Below are 17,223 nucleotides of genomic sequence, written 5' to 3' on the forward strand. Positions count from 1 at the left end.
ATAACTACCTGTATATGATTAAACTGTTTTTGAAAACAATGTAAATGTTTTCACTGCTGTACATTTTACCAATTTTTATGTAGAATTCCAAAATACTTATCCCATTTATATAAAAAAAATCTTATTTCTTTACAACATACTTAGAGAGAAAGGTTGCTTATAAAATGCAGGCACAGCTCCAATAAACTTAAAAATAGACATCGATCTAGAAGAAAAATACAGTACTTGGTATAGTGTTTATTTTTTATAATTCCATGGATTAAGCGTTAGTTACCCTAATGGTGGACACCAATGAATGTGACATTATAAGAAAGGCAGAATTCTCCGGAACTTATAGTCTAATCAATCACCAGAGATCCGTGACATCATTAGAGCCTTTGATCACAGCTCCTCTTTAAAGCTCCGATGGGACTGGGCTGATCCTCGCTGGCACTGAGAATAGAGAAACACCTAGGCATACAATTCCCCATGAAACGTGAGAGGTCACCAGCAGCTCTTTCTCTCCTTGGAGAGCAGCAGAGAGCGCATTCCAGAGCAGCTCGACACCAAACAATAGAGCCACCTCTTTAAATGCAAACCCAGCTCTGACTAGGATTCCCAGAGCACTTTAAGAGAGGAGTAGACAATGTGCTACTTTTCTTCCCGTTTTGGTCTTCCTTACCCACTCCCCACCCCCATACGTACCAGGGCAAGCCCCCATCCCTTCACCATGGGAGGGAAGAGAGAATCTGGGGGTATTTTTTTTCTCATTCTCCCCAACACAAAGCATTTATACAGTTCAGAACTTCCCCTTCTCCTTCTGATTCACTGAATGAGTCTTTACTAATCATGCTAGTCACTCCACGTGGCCAAAAAATATAGGTCCTTGAATATAACACTGGCTTCCATCATTTTAAAATACTTAGACTGCCATTACCCAGAATGTTGTGATTTGAAATAGTCACTGAGGGAATGAAAAGTTTTAATTGACCTTCACTACTTTAGTTTTGTGGGTGTTTGGGTTTTTCCCCCTCCTTATTTGTAATGCGAATCCAAATGAGCTTTGTGAACACTGGTGAAACGTAGTTTATTATCCTCCTCATCAGGTGATCAATGATTTCATTAATAAGATAGATAACAAAACTGTCATATCATCGACACTGTTATGAAAGATGATCCTGGCCTCCCGCTCCATTTTCCAAGGTCCAGGGTTCTCTGTGGCAGCTCCGAGTCTATTCAATATTTTCCACAGACAGAGAAAAGTGAAAATCCATTTTGAAACCAATTTCAATTAGGATCCAGAAGCTGTTATCACAGGTGTCTCAGAATGGGCCGGTAAGTGGAAATGTCGCCTATCCATTCTGAAATGAAACCTTATCAGAGGCTACAAAGATGGCTGGGGACAGCCTATCTGTAAATTACTTTTCGTCCTGTGTTAACTCAACCTTAGTCCTGTCATATGGAATTCTTCCCATCCGCTAGTAATAATCTAATGACTAACTAGATACAGCCCCCAAACAGCACTCAGCCGGACAGGGCTGTCCCCTTACACATGGGTACAAACCGCAAACAGACTCAGGCCAAGCCGGTGAGCAAAGGGCTACGCACGCTTTAAGTGACAAAACTAAAAGTTTATTCCGGGGGGGGGGGGGGGGGGGGATAAAAGGAGCCCGGCTCCACCCATCGCATTCCTGGTGATTTTTCAATTGCAAACTCCAAGGCCCAGTTATTTCATTAATGCAGCACCCAAGTTGCGAGGCTTTTCTCTCACATCTTTCAGTCCCCTTTTAGCAAATTATCCCATGACGGCGGATTTATTCAGTCAAAGACCTCGGACTTTGAGAGGCAACAAAAGAATCAAGAGACTTTCTGGTCCACCTGCCTGGCGAATGATGAGGCAGGGAAAGTCTCCCCCAGAGAAACCAATCAGACCATTGTGTGGCACAGTCAGACCTTTTCAACTGTCAAGCCAGAGAGCAGGGGAAGAGATGAAAGAACCCGGAATGAAGCTACCATTTACGGAACCATGTGGGAATGGTCTCCTAAGATTTAATAATTGGGATGGAACTCAACTTTCTAGCACTAAAGGGGGGAAAAAATAGAAGAGAGAAGAGTCAAAGAAAGGAGGGGGGAGGCAAGAAAGAAAAAACAGCACCCTAAGTCAGACTAGGAATAACTTTTATATATAAATGTCCCCTAACTGAAATGAAGTCCTGTCTATAAAAATAAAGGGGAAAAGAATGTTATAAAAATAAAATAAAAAAAGGAAGATTTTGATGTCTTTCCTCTAGGTTAAGATGCATTAAAAGTCCTGATTTCTACCTCTTGTGCAATTAATTCATAGTAGCAAAACAACAACAAAAAAGCCCTCATTAATATGGCTGCCTTGTAGTTTTAAGTATAAACTGGCATTTTAAATTGACCTAAAAAAACAAAACAACAATACATTGATTAGACACAAAAAAAGATTCAGGCTGGCAGACACTAAATCGTATATTTCCAAGCAGTGTTTCAAGTGTATTTTAGTTGTAATGTAATGTAATATTTACAGGAACTATGTAAATAAAAAGGAGGGGGGAAAGTAAGTTCTGGTAAGAAGACCTAAAAAAATCATGAATTTTTTTAAAAACTCAAAGTCCAATACTGTCAGATACTAACCGAAGTGCTAATGCTTTCTAATATTACTGGTGACTCATGCTTCCTGTATTACCGTACCGAGTTTAAAAAATAAGTATTTGTTGAAATTGTAGAGGTGCTGGAAGCCATTCTGTTTGGTTGTGGTGGTGGTTACATGCCTTCTTGAATTTGTCAAAACTCATAGCTCTCTTCACCAAAAAGAATAAATTATGTTGTTCGTAATTCTGTTAAAATAAATAAAAATTACAACTGATCTACCGGGAAAGATTTCCATGTAAACAAGATGAGAGGGTTCTTGTTTTCGCCCTCGCCTCACCTTCTTCTCCTCTGCCTGAGACCCCCTGCTTCCCAGTGCTCCCCACATGTACTTTAGCCCCCCAGGGTGTGAGCAAGCTCCACCACCCCCACCCCACCACCACCACCACCACCACCACACCACCACCCCCCCTGCCCCGAACCTGGGGCTCAAAGTGGTGCAAAGATGGAAGGCCAGGCCCTGCCTCCCCGGAGGGAGACTGTCCTCCCACAAGCACCATCTTGCCCCCGGGGCTCCCACTCTTCGGTTGCTATTTCTGATTCTGACCAGTTTGTTTCTGAAAATATGAATTACCCACATCACATGATCAATCAAGGGCAACCCAGAAACTTTCCACAAACAGAACACATCAGACTGTGGCTTCTTTTTTACTCCAGAGTTTGGGAAACAGCCCTGGCTGGTTTGGCTCGGTGAAGAGAGTGTCAATCCTCAGGCTGAAGTGGTCATGGGTTCGATTCTGGTCAAGGGCACGCACCTCATAAATCATTTGCAGGCGCAATCCCCTGCAACTAACCAATGGTCCTCTCTCACATAGATGTCTCTCTCTGTCTCTCCCCCTCCCTTCCACTCTCTCTAAAAATCAATGGAAAAATATCCTCAGGTGAGGATTAACAAAACAAAAAAATAAGATAATGAAGTTTGGGAATATTTATTTTTTTTCCTGATTTATCTGAGCACCCAACAAGTGATTTTTAGAGTAAAAACACAATAGCTGTATACAAGAGAAAAAAGGAGTCTTAAGAATGACTGATTTCAACCTGAAAGGACAATGAATGGGAAGTACACCCTAAAAATAATCGTTAAATCTAAACTCATGCTAATTTCAGGGCTAGTGGTTTGAAGTACTATTTCCTGATCCCAGTTCCTATTATCAACTTACCTGTTAAGCTACATCCTGATGACTGCCACATTTTAAGGACTATTAGCCAACCCCACTAATTCTCTCAGATTTCAGCTTAATCACTTACAGATTGTTAACAAATGATATTGTACCAAAAGGAGTGAGATTTAATATATCAGTGAATTAAATCATACCAAATTATATCCAGTAGACATTATTATCTATATAATATAAGGCTAATATGCAAATAGACCAAACAGCAGAACAACCAAATAACTAGTCACTATGACGTGTGCTGACCACCAGGGGGTGTGTGCAGAATATGGCGGGCATTGGCCGTGGCTGGATGGTGGAGCACGTGAGTGAGAGCACCAAACCAAGGCAGGGCGCCAGTCACTGTCATCAGGGTGGTTACTGAAAATTCTTTGCTCCCGTGCGTTGCGATCTCACCCAATCCAGCACTTACACCTATTGCCAGCACTGGCCCCACTTTCACCCACTGCTGGTGCCTGACACTGGCCGAGATTGCTTGGTACCATCAGTGGTTCTCCTCTTCCCCGTGCTCCTGAGGGGCAATCAGGGCCAGCAGCCACCTCTCGAATCGACTGCTGGCGACAACCCCACTTGCACCCACTGCCTGTGCCAGAGCCACCACTTGCACCCACTGCTGGCACTGGCCCCACTTGGAGCCACCGCTCAAACCTGCTGCTGGCACCTGGCACCAGTCCCAATTGCTTGGGGCTGGCAATGGGTGCAGTGGCAGCTACCAGCCCGATCGCTCCTGAGGGCTTTCTCCACCTCCCCTGCTCCTGAGGGGCAATCAGGGCAGCAGCTGCCTGCTGTTCATAACCACTGACAGGGCCAGCCCCCTCCCACCTGCTGCTGGTGCTAGCCCCAATTGCTCCATGCCATCAGCAGGTGTGAGCCAGGCCAGCACCATTAGCAAGTGCACTGGGCCCCTAGTTACTAATAATAGCTAACGGGCTTGAGTACTCACTTTACCAGCCTCGGAGATGTTAAGTAATTAGCCCAAGACCACACAGCAATTAAGCAGTAGAGCGAAAATTCAAACCTTGGCATGAATATTTAACACTTCTGCTGTGCTCCACATGGCCACCTGCCTACACTGAGCTGAGTCAAGTTCTGGCAGGCTTATTGAGTGTCTGCTGAGAACATCCCAGCACAAAATACTGAATAGGAGGTAGGAATTGGCATGAGGAAAAGACAAACCAAGTGCTTCTCTCCAAAAATCCTACCTAAAATATAAAAATTAAGTATTGTGAGGGAGAGAGAGATGAATAAATGAAGCACAGGGAATTTTTAGGGCAGTGAAATTATTCTGTATGATAGTGTAATGGCAACTACATGACATTATATATCTGTCAAAACCATAGAATGTACAACACAAAGAGTGAACCCTAATGAAAACTATGGACTTAAGTTAATAATAGTGTATCCATATTCGTTCATCAATTGTAAAAATGTACCACACTAACGCAAACATTCAAAACAGAGAAAAAGGTTGTGGGGATGAAGAAAAGGGTATATAGGAACCCTATAATGTCTGCTCCTTGTTTCTATAAACCTAAAACTTCTCTAAAAAATAATCTAGGAATTAGAATTTAAAAAAAAAAAAAAGTGTTATTAGGTAAGTCCCAAAAGGACCCAAAACTATATGGAAAAAAAGAGGTTGAGGACATAGTTACCTTTTGAGAACAATTTAAACATGCACTGATGTTAGGAAAAACACTTGTTCTATATAGGAGCAATATGAACAAAGGCAAAAAGTCCCACAAGTTAGCCAACAATAGGTTATGGATGGAACATTCTAGTGGCAGCATATCAAACTGCAATGTCAGACCGAGGTCAGATTTCGGAAGTAGCTGGGCATCACTGAAGGTTCTAGAGAAGGGGTGTGGCACACGCAGAATAGTAAAAGAATGCCTATGGCTGGGGCAAATGTGATCAAAGAGAATAGGAGAGAACAAACACAAGGTGACTGGAGAGAACCTTTGAGCTGCAAGAATTCTTAAAACATGCAATACCTGACTATTCAGTCAGGAGCACTGACCTTTTTCCCTTACAGTGTCAAATAAAAAAATGACAATAACCAACACAATAGCAATCCAATGAATCAAAAACCACTGTCGGATCAACAAAGAATATATTTCTGGTGTGCCAGGGAATTTTAGTAATTCGTGTATGTGTGCCATGAGATGAAAAAGGTTGAAAATTGCTGGGATAGAAAGGTTGCTTTACCATAATTGTCTAGGAATGAGGTAGTAAGGTTTTAAATAGCACAGTGCAGTAGCTGTCCTTAAGGGACACATGGGTGAGTAATTACAGAGGAAAAATCTACCAGGACCTCAAAACTGGTTCGTACATGGGAAGCATGAGAGGCAGGGGTCAAAGGTGACTGCAGTTTCAAGGCTGGGTGACCACAGAAAAGGCCATATACTCAGCCTAAATAAGAATACAGAGGTTGCCAGGGTTCAGGGACATGGGAGTTTGGAGCTCAAGAGAGCAAGGGCTTTTTAGGTGAAGCAGATTATTAGAGCAAGGATTTTTAGGCAAAGCAGATTATTCATTATCAGTTCATTGGTTTAAAATGTTAAGTATCTTTTTAAAAAGAATAAAATCTGATTTTAATCCAACACAACCACTCTGTGAAGGGTTGTCGCTGACCTGAAAGGAAACAGTTTACCCCAGAAAAATAATCAAGAAAAGGGATACGCGTGTGCTGTTCCTCATGGAAAGACATATAATCAACATTAGTTTTCAAGGTTAAAAAGATAAAAATAAATTCTCTGAACATTATCTCCCCTATTTTCTGACTTCAAAAGGCATTCAGAAGGTAGAGAAATGTTGATACATCTCGGAAGACATGCAGATCTGGTCATGTTTGGAATTTGTGAAACATCTTGAACTACTTTTCAGAGTCCAGCAAATTCGGAACTAATTTTGCCAAAGATTTTTCCTTAATTTAAAAACCAATGTGTCCTTTCAAAAAAAAAAAAAAAAAAACATAATCCTTTTGTTTTGGATTTATAACATTTAACTTATCCACATGACTTCTCCTCATAACAATGGCTGACATTTGCTAAGATCTCACCACATGAGGTGCTGTTAGGATGGTACCAGCAATGATTGCCTCACATAATCTTTCTGGAGCTGATGAAGTGGGTGGAACTCTTTACCTTGGTAAGTAGGTGAAGAAAACCGAGACTATGGGAAGGTAATGTCCCAGGCTCACAGAGCTAATCCTGGGTGTTGCCAGAACTCAATCCAAAGCTTTCAGACATCAAAGCCGGTGGGTGCTCCTAACCAGGACCCTACAGAGTGAAACCTACTTTATCTGACAGCCCTTTCCATCCACTGTCACATGCCAGGAAATGGGATGTGGCAAGGAAAAAAAAAAAAAGGATTGAACACCTAAAGGGACAAGAAACCAAAAACTCAAAACCTACTGTCTATATGGTATGAACTACAACAGAACTAAGCCTTCTTACTCCCAGCCTGGAGGCCAACAGAAATCACCATCCCAATGAACAACTGTGTATTAGGCAGTTTGAAAGCAAATCAGAAGTTCAAGGAGAAACAAAGTATTATGTTCTTATTGTTTACAGATCATTCATACCACTTTCCCCTTACAATCCTAAAAAAAATAAATAAATAAATAAAAAGCCCCTAGCTAGGTGGTTCAATTGATGGGAGAGTCATCCATCATCCCGTACACCAAAGCTTGCGGGTTCAATCCCAGTCAGGGCACATTCCTAAACCCAGGATTGAATCCTAAACTGATCTGAATGCAGGTGGGAGGCAGCCAATTGATGTTTCTCTTTCACATTAACATTTCTTTCACATCAATGTTTCTCTCTCTCTCTCTCTCTCTCTCTCTCTCTCTCTCTCTCTTTCTCTCTCTCTCTAAATCAATAAAAATGTATCCTCAGGTGAGGATTAGAAAAAAAAAAAAAAAAAACTCAAAAATTTTTAAGCAGAGAAAAACCAAGCCCTTCTTTGAAAGAATCAAAATGAACAGGGCAGTTCCTCTCTGTTATTAATCTATCAACTTTGGTTTCATGTTGCATTACGACAATCCTTTCAGCTGTCTATCACTTTAAGCTAACAGTTCCCAATAACTTTCAGATCTGATAAAAGATCTCCAAGACCATGGCCTACATGCTGTTTATTATTATTTTCCTTCTTTCTATCGTAAAAGAAATCATAAATAACAAATATGAGACAGAGCGAGGAGAGTGAGGAGGCTGTGTCTGGCTCCAGCTCTCACAGCCATTGCAGTGCACTGAGCTCCACAGAGACAGCGCCCAGGCAAGTGCGAGCCGGGTACTGGTCAACTCTGTGCCCACTGAGTAAAAGTCATTAAACATGGCCAACGGAGGTGCTAAAAAACCGAGAGGCAAAATGTCATCGTTTGCTTTCTTTGTATAAACTTGCGGGAAGGAGCACAAAAAGCAGCACCCAGATGCTTTCGTCAACCTCTGAGAGTCTTCAGAAGTGCTCAGAGACGTGGAAGACCGTGTCTGCTAAGACAGAGGAAAATGTGAAGGCAACATAGCAAAGGAGGACAAGGCCTGTTATGAAGCAAATGAAAATATACATTCCCTCATGGAGAAACAAAAAGAAGTTCAAGGGTCCCCAATGTCATCAAGGTCTCCTTTGGCCTTTTTCTTGTTTTGTGCTGAGGATCGCCCAAAAATCAAAGGAGAGCATCCCGGCCTGTCCATTGGTGATGCTGCCAAGAAGCTGGGAGAGATGAGGAATCCCACCGCTGCAGGTAACAAGCAGCCCGGCGAAAAGAAGCCGGCTAAGATGAAGGAGAAATACGGAAAGGAGACTGCTGCATGGCGAGTTAAAGGAGAGCCTGATGCAGCAAAAAGAGAGTCATCAAGGCTGAAAAAAAGCAAGAAAAAGATGGATGATGATGAGGAGGAAGGTGAATATGAAGAAGATGATGACCAAAACTAAGGTGGCTCTGGTGCAGTTTTTTTCTTGTCTATAAAGCATTTAATCCCCCTTCCCCTACCCCCTCATACTCATTCACTCCTTTTAAAGAAAAAAAAAAAAAAAAAAAAACCGACATGTAAGGTTGTGTAAGATTTGTTTTTAAACTGTACAGTATCTTTTCTTGTATAGTTAGCACACGACCAAATGTGTCTTCAGATGGCCCTGTCCTGGCGATATTTTTAGTAGGCATTAACCTTGCCTGGGACAGTATGGGGGTTGTAAATTGGCATGGAAATTTAAACTAGGTTCTGTACTATTGCCCAGACAAATTAGTTATATATGGGGATGGTAGTTCTTTCACCTTCAGTTTTCTCTGATATAACTTCTATGAAATAATTGTTGTTCTGTTAACTGAATACCAGAGTCTGTAGGTGAAAAAAAATTACAGCTGTTTTGCCAACATTCTGAATGCTACTAATTAAGTACAATTGAAATAAAAAATATCAGCTTACTCCTTCAAAATATATCCATAGGCTAAAAATGAGACAGAGCACTTCAAACTGAAAAGTCAATATTTACAAGACATTGGAGAAAATTTTATAGTATAATGTTTAAAAGATTCATATTAAAAATCTTTTATACCTTATAAAACACAACATGTAGCTTAGAAATCTGTACCAGAAACAGATTATTAAGGCATTTTACTTATAAGATTGGGGTATTACCAGATTTTTTAAGTAACCAATAACACTAAATATCTTACTGCGCACTTTATATGTAAAAGACACCATTATAGATTCCAAAAATGGCCACTTAATCACAATCGTACTTAAACATACAGAAAATCAAATGTCTTCTCTTTTGTCATTTATCCTTAATAAATAACAGTAAAGCTTAAAATCTAACTATGGCACATCAATCACACATTTTGGTTTCTGAGTAAGAGTACTAAATGCTTTATATACAAAAATCAAATGTGTCTTCTTTTTTTCTTTTTTTTTCCACAGAAGACTTAGAACATAGTTTTTGTGTTATTTTAAAATTCGCTGTTAAGAGGCAAATGGTTACTTAAAATGCTGTTCAAGGTTTTTGAACCATACCTTTTGGTTGTGTGTGTTTAAACAAAACTCTGTATGAATGTTATTCTAGAGCAGATACTTAGTTGAGAAAAGAAAGAAAACAGATCTGTAAGGACATGCATTGGAATGTGCATGTTTGGCTGGAAAGCTCACAATCAGGTACAAACTTCAGCACAATAAGGGCTGGGAAGTTAATTAAGTCAATCTAACACAGCACCAATAACAAACGTTTTTGTTTGCCGTATTTTCATCATGAAATTGTGGATAGGAGAGAAAATTCATATAATACATTTGTTTGGTTCTTGGTGCCGACTTCATTTTTCATGGCTCAATCATAAATTGTTGAATTTCTTTGTGAAGGAAGCCTAAGAACCTCCTGGCAACTAGCAACCAGAACTACTACTATCGGATCCAAACCATTTTCATTTCCTTTTTGTGAATAATCTTATTACAGGAATCCAAGCACTTCTGAGATGTCTGGAGGAGAAAAAAAAGAGACAGAAAGGGAGACAGAGGCAAACAGATGGATGGACCAATGTCCATGGCAATGGCAGCCGCCAGCCAGGGACACACACAGTATGTCAACCTTTGAAAGTCCCTACCCATGAGCTCTAAAACCCAAATAGGCACAGACCCTGTGTGTCACACATCTGGGTGCAGAGGAAAGTTTGCACTAGGTAGAAGCTTGCAGACAAAGAAAAGGCTGGGCTACCCCATCCCATGAGCATAACGCTTAAGCTGTAAAGAGACTGAGCTAGTTAGATGAAACCTGCCTAGGACTCTGTTAAAAAGGTCACTGCATCGCTTACCTAAAACAATCACAGAGATAAGAGATTTATATTCCTTTATTTTACTTTTCCCATCGCCAAATTCCTTTGCTGTTATTCCTTTAACTTTCCAGGAGGGTTGCAATTTATGCTTAAAAACAAAACTATCTTTCTTTTATTTAGATTGGGTCTTTACATCATCCGAATATAAAAAGCAGTAAATCCTTTAGAAGAAACAGGAACACTGAAAAAATGGCAAGAATTGCCAGGATGCCCTCACCGGTTTGGTTTGGCTCAGCGGACTGAAGGGTCCCAGGTTCAATTCCGGTCAAGCGCGTGTACCTTGGTTGCGGGCACATCCCCAGGAGGGAGTGTGCAGGTGGCAGCTGAATCGATGTTTCTAACTCTTTATCCCTCTCCCTTCCTCTCTGTAAAAAAATCAATAAAAAATTTTTTTTTAAAGAATTACTAGGAGTTCTAGGACAGCTATCCTTTATGTAAGTGCCCTGCAAACATGACTAAAGAGCATTTGCCGCCAATAGGGATAGGGTTTACACCCCTTTGGGAGGGCATGTGTGTTTCAAGGGTACAGACTGGTCAAGGGGGAAGCCAGTGGCATGGGATTCAGAAACCAGTTCTGTGGTTAGTTCAGACTACTGTGCTAACTTTATAAAACATAACTGCTCCTTCTTTGGCTAATGCTTGTGAGTGCTTTCCTGGCTGCCCCAGGACTGCTGGGCTAATCCTGTTCCTTGTCACCCTACACGGGTTCCTAATGGCAACCCCTGCCCAGAATGGGGGGGCGGCAGCACCAAACACGTCCTGAGCACGTGTGTGAGTGCGGGAGTGGCAGAAGCCACAGCACCTTCAGGAGAGCAGACAGCTGCTGTTCCTCTGCTGAAATTCACAGGAAGGACAGTGGTTCAGAGGGGCTTCCCATACCACGTCCCCCACCCACTCACACTCCTTCCTTCTCACCTGTTCCCTCACACACATCCACACACCCTCATGCACACTCACACTCAATGCACATTCACACTCACTCACGTAAGCTATAAGGATAACCAAGCCAGCGCAAGAGAGAAAAGTGCTTGCATTCCCATTGGAAGGTATTTGATCTTCTTTGAAACAATAAGCTTTCAGGTTATTAGCGTATGTTATTATGATGAATATTTTATACACACATTTTAGATCTTTTCCTGATGTGGGTCTCTTTTTAAGTATAATGACCAGGCCAAAGGGTAAAAATAGTGTTGTGCTTCTTTTTTTAAAAAATATGATTTTATTGACTTCACAGAGGAAGGGAGTGGGAAAGAGAGACAGAAACATCAATAATGAGAAAAATCATTGATCAGCTGCCTCCCGCACCTGCAGCCTACAACCTGGACATGTGCCCTTAATTGGAATCAAACCTGGGACTCTTCAGTCCACAGGCCAATGCTCTGTCCACCGAGCCAAACCAGCTATGGCTGACATGCCTTCTTTATTAAATTTTAGCAGGGACTGTTTCTGGGCTATTTTATTCAATTAATCCATCTTGTTGCTTTTAGGCTATTGTCATTCTGGGTTTTATTTGTCTCCCCACCCCACCCCCACTCCCAGCCCATTTTTCCTTTCTGTTCTCTTTCAGCATACTGTTTTGATAACTGTGGTCCTTTAGTATGTTTCAATATCTTTTAGGGCCAGTTCCATCTCAGTTCTTTCTTCTGAATTTTTTCCCTTATTCTTGCTTTTTCTATTCTGTGGAATCCCTTAACACAACCTGCGTGGTGCAGGGCCCACTCAGTGTCCAGTTTCTGAAGAAAGCCGCACACTAAAATGAAGAGAAACTGGAAAAGAGTTAATTTGGAAAAATGGGGGGCCAGGCGGGAGTCAACCTCTAGTGGGAAGATTACAACTAGGCTCAGGCCTTGCTATCCTTTTTATTGAAGCTATGGGATCCACCCATTACCCTTAAGCAGCTTTGGGAAACACCCATAGCCCTTAGGCTGGTAATAAGCAGATTATCATATCAGTAAGGATTTACATGATTACAAGATGGGGGAAGTTGCCCCAGGTACCCTTGTCTCAATTAGATAGGGAATAGTTGGCTCTGACCTTTCAGAGCTTCAAGGTTGACCAGCCTTTTACATCTTTCTATTAGGGAGACAGTGATTGGTTTCAGGCACTATTCCTCCACATGAGTGTTAGAATTGTCTTGAATTTAGCAGAAAGGACTCGTATTATTTATATTTTATAGTGGCAGCAAAAAATCTAGCGCCGGCCTTGACAGTGACATTTACGACTATGCATAATTTTTATTTATTTATTATATTTGTAAACTATACTTACGTTGAAATTTTAAAAAATATGTTACAATACTATTTTGCAGTTCTATGACAATTTTTGTTGCTCCAAATACTCGAAATTTTTAATCAAGAACCCACCCAGCCCCCCTTTCCCGGTCAATGGTGTCCAGCTTTACCAATGTTAAAATCTGGTCACCTTACCCATAGCACATGTGTGTGAGCCAGACTAGCCTGATCAGATAGGGTCCTCAGAGCAAGAGAGGAGCTTATGAACAGCCCCCAAATAAGCCCCAAAGTCAGATTTCTAAGCCTGAGGAGAGGATCAAATCCACCCTAGGAGGGGCTCCAATAATAGGCTTAGGGAGTCCCGCCCTAAGGAGGAGCTGGGCTAACTACATATAAAAGGGCTCACATAGTGCGGTCAACACTGTCTCCTGGCTCATTCTGGCCTCTCTTCCTCAGAGAGCAGCTCTTCCAGATTGCAACCTCCAAGGCCTGCTGGACCCAGACTCCACGAAGAACAGAAGGGAGAGGATTTCAGCCTCTTGGAAGATGGTCAGAGCTACCATGGCTCCTTGGGCCCAGGTGAAAAAGGCCAAGCCCAACCCAGATGAGTACATCAGAGGCATCACCAGCCAACAGCCCCCAACAGATGGAAAAGGAAAAGAGACCAACGAAGGTAAGAGCCACTCATCCAACCCCAAGGGGCCTCCTGTGGGCACCCCAAGAGGCACCGGATTGATCCCCCGCCTTTCTCCTTGACCTTTGTTGTTTATTTGGCCAGGTGTCCCAGGGACCAAGATTGAGCTTCAGCCATACCACCCCACCGCCACCCAGAGGGAGGAGCCCACCCACGTAGAAGACCCCTGGGACCTGCCCGAGCTTCAGCCCGAGGGGACCAAGTGGTTGGAGAGAGACACCAAAGGGAAGATTCTGTCTATCCTGAAAGGGGTCGGGAGGCTCCTTCTGCTCCTGGGCTTCCTCTACCTGTTCGTGTGCTCCTTGGATGTTCTCAGCAGCGCCTTCCAGCTGGTTGGAGGGAAAATGGCCGGGACATTCTTCAGCAACAACTCCATCATGTCCAACCCCCTGGCAGGACTGATGATCGGGGTGCTGGTGACCGCCTTGGTGCAGAGCTCCAGCACCTCCACCTCCATCCTCGTCAGCATGGTGGCCTCCTCTCTGCTGTCGGTGCGGACTGCCATCCCCTTCGTCATGGGAGCCAACATCGGGACCTCCATCACCAACACCCTGGTGGCAGTCATGCAGGTCGGAGACCGGGATGTGTTCAGAAGGGCTTTTGCAGGGGCCACCGTCCACGACTTCTTCAACTGGCTCTCCGTGCTGGTGCTCCTGCCCGTGGAGGTCTCCACCCACTACCTGGAGGCCCTGACCAACCTGATAGTGGACTCATTCAACTTCCAAAGTGGAGAAGATGCCCCGGAACTGCTGAAGGTTATCACCAAGCCCCTCACAAAGCTGATTATCCAGCTGGATAAGAAGGTTATCAACCAGGTTGCCATGAGCGACCCAGCAGCTAAGAACAAGAGTCTGATCAAGATTTGGTGCAAAACGCTGACCCGCGTGACCCAGATGAATGTCACCGTCCCCTCGATCCAGAACTGCACCTTGCCCGACCTCTGTTGGACAGACGGTTTTCGCACCTGGACCATCAAGAACGTGGCCCGCCGGGAGAACATTGCCCAGTGCCAGCACCTCTTCGTGAATGCCAGCCTCCCGGACGTGGTTGTTGGGATCCTCCTTCTGATCACCTCCCTGGGGGTGCTCTGTGGCTGTCTGCTCATGATCGTCAAGCTCCTGTCCTCTCTGCTTAAGGGGCAAGTAGCTGTTGTCATCAAGAAGACCATCAACACGGATTTCCCTTTCCCCTTCTCCTGGCTGACTGGCTACCTGGCTATCCTAGTGGGGGCAGGCATGACCTTCGTCGTGCAGAGCAGCTCGGTGTTCACGTCTACTCTGACCCCACTGATCGCTGTGGGTGTGATCAGTATTGAGAGGGCATACCCACTCACGCTGGGGGCCAACATCGGCACCACCACCACCGCGATCATGGCCGCCTTGGCCAGTCCAGGCAAGACCTTGAAGAGCTCGCTCCAGATCGCCCTGTGCCACTTTTTCTTCAACATCACGGGGATCCTTCTGTGGTACCCAGTCCCGTTCAGCCGCCTGCCCATCCGCCTGGCCAAGGGCCTGGGCGCCATCTCAGCCAAGTACCGCTGGTTTGCCGTCTTCTACCTGGTCACCTTGTTCTTCCTGTTCCCGCTGTCCGTGTTCGGCCTCTCACTGGCTGGCTGGCCGGTGCTGGTGGGGATAGGAGTGCCCATCATCCTCGTGATCCTTCTAGTGCTGCTGCTCAAGCTCCTGCAGGCCCGCTGCCCCCGCGTCCTGCCTGAGGTGTTCCAGACCTGGAGCTTCCTGCCCCTGTGCCTGCGCTCGCTGAAGCCCTGGGACACTGCCATCTCCCTGGCCACCCACTGCTGCATGAGGAACTGCTGCTGCCGCTGCAGCAAGTGCTGCCAGGAGCCGGAGGAGGAGGAGGAGGAGGAGGACACCCAGATCAAGTTCCCCGAGTCCTTTGGTACCATCTCCGTGGTCGTGGAGGCCCCAGAAGGTGTCACCAAGTCTAAGGTGAGCAGATTGTAACATTGGTAAATCCGGACACCATTGATGGGGGTGGGGGGTGTTCTTGATGGAAAATTTGGTCTATGTGGAGCAACAGAAATTGTCATAGAACGTAACATATATTTTTTAAATGTCAACGTAAGTACTGTTTACAAATATAAATAAAAATTATGTATGGTATTATTTTATTCTTTTGCATGTTTCTCATTTTAGTGATTTTTTTTTTTAGTAGCTTGCTGTCGTCGTTTAAAAGGTCATGAAGTGTTTCACAAGAATTTGTAAAATTATATTTCACATATAAAATGGTTTTCAATGTCTCAACACTTAATTGCGATTTCTCTGATGTCCACACTTTATTAACCGTAGGAAAAAAAAAAAAAACGCATTCAGTCTCAGTATTTGTTCCTGGTAAGGACAGTGCATATTCCACATTTCTAATAACTGATCAACAATATGAACTTTGATAATCAGTTCTCAACAATTATTTGTTATTATTAAAGTTTAACATTATAAAATTAACAAAAATAATATAAAACTCATATCTTGGCTAAATAGCCATATGGCCGCCAAAAACCCTATATTCCCTTCCCATCCTCCTGCAGTTCCCTAGCTTTGTGTGCATTCTTTCCAAAAATGGGGACTTTTTCAAAACTCTGCGAAACACGGGACAAATTGTTAAAAATCGGGACTGTCCCCCCAAGAGCCAGACGTCTTGTCATCTTACCCAAGTCCCAAGAGGACACCCTGAACACAAACACCACCTCCAGCCTCACAGCCTTGTAGGGGCTGCCCTGAGGCAGGAGGAGGGGCCCAAGTCTCCCTTGCTCCCTCCTAGGTTCTGCAAGGCCATTCTCCACTTTGCTGAGAAATGGCATCAACATTAGCCCTGATTCTGGTTCCCCTTTGCGCATGTGTCAGCCTGCCTGGTCGCTCTGGCCATGCCCTGCTGCTCCCTGGGGCTCCCACTCCCGGGAAGGTGCAGAAAGAATTAGACAATGACACCTGGCTAGATAACAGATCCCCTCCACCCACCCACCCACCCACTCCTGTACACAGAGGAGCTGCCCAATGGGACGAATTCTCAGAGGTAACTATCTTCTGAAGTCCCAAGGGAGGAATTTATGGAAGGTTCTCAAAGATGCCCACACATATGCTTTTCTCATTGTGATAAAATTGTCCTTCACCAAAGCCTGGCTACAAGCAACCCAGAGCGGCTGCCTCCCGGGCGTCCTCTCCCCAGAGCAGGCCAGTTCAGGGCAAGAGCCCTTGGAGGACCCAGCCATGGGCCTTGCTCTCTTCCCAGTGCCCCCCAAGCCCCCCTCACCGGGGCAGATCTGGCAAGTCTTTGAATTTGACCCACCTGTTGCCTCTTGAGATCAGGTGTCAGCAGGGTCCGTAGGTGTGTCTGTAGGTCCAAGGGGTGTGCTCCTTCTTGCCCCACATGCCCTCTGTGCCTACTAGAGCTCCAGCTGTATTTACCCCTTTGCCCTCCACACTCCTCACCTCTAGCTCTCCCTGAAGAAGAGGCTTCAGCTGGGTCCGGGGAGGGGGAGCTATGCCACAGCGCTTCCATCATGACAGGCCGGGACACCACACCAAGCCTCCCACCCACCCAGCCTTCCCCTGTGTAGATACCAATTCCCTAACGAACAGCCATTTCTACGCCATATTGATAGCCGTGCACCTGTATAGCACTTTTATAAGTTAT

The 17,223-nt window shown here is 44.1% G+C and overlaps 2 protein-coding genes and 1 pseudogene across 5 annotated transcripts in view; 2 read left to right on the forward strand and 1 right to left on the reverse strand.

Annotated features, from left to right (window-relative positions):
• Positions 1-17,223, reverse strand: part of GLI3 (GLI family zinc finger 3) — a 254,815-nt gene that overhangs the window by 221,146 nt on the left and 16,446 nt on the right. The window lies entirely within an intron of this gene.
• Positions 8,160-8,759, forward strand: LOC118714526 (annotated as a pseudogene).
• Positions 13,440-16,367, forward strand: LOC118714527 (sodium-dependent phosphate transport protein 2B-like). Its single transcript, XM_036429919.2, has 3 exons — positions 13,440-13,551; positions 13,657-15,509; positions 16,239-16,367. Exons 1-3 carry the CDS (start codon positions 13,440-13,442, stop codon positions 16,296-16,298), a joined length of 2,025 nt encoding a protein of 674 aa, XP_036285812.1. The 3' UTR covers positions 16,299-16,367.

The sequence above is a fragment of the Pipistrellus kuhlii genome, unplaced genomic scaffold (assembly GCF_014108245.1).
Source record: "Pipistrellus kuhlii isolate mPipKuh1 unplaced genomic scaffold, mPipKuh1.p scaffold_m20_p_10, whole genome shotgun sequence".
Taxonomy (NCBI): Eukaryota; Metazoa; Chordata; class Mammalia; order Chiroptera; family Vespertilionidae; genus Pipistrellus; species Pipistrellus kuhlii.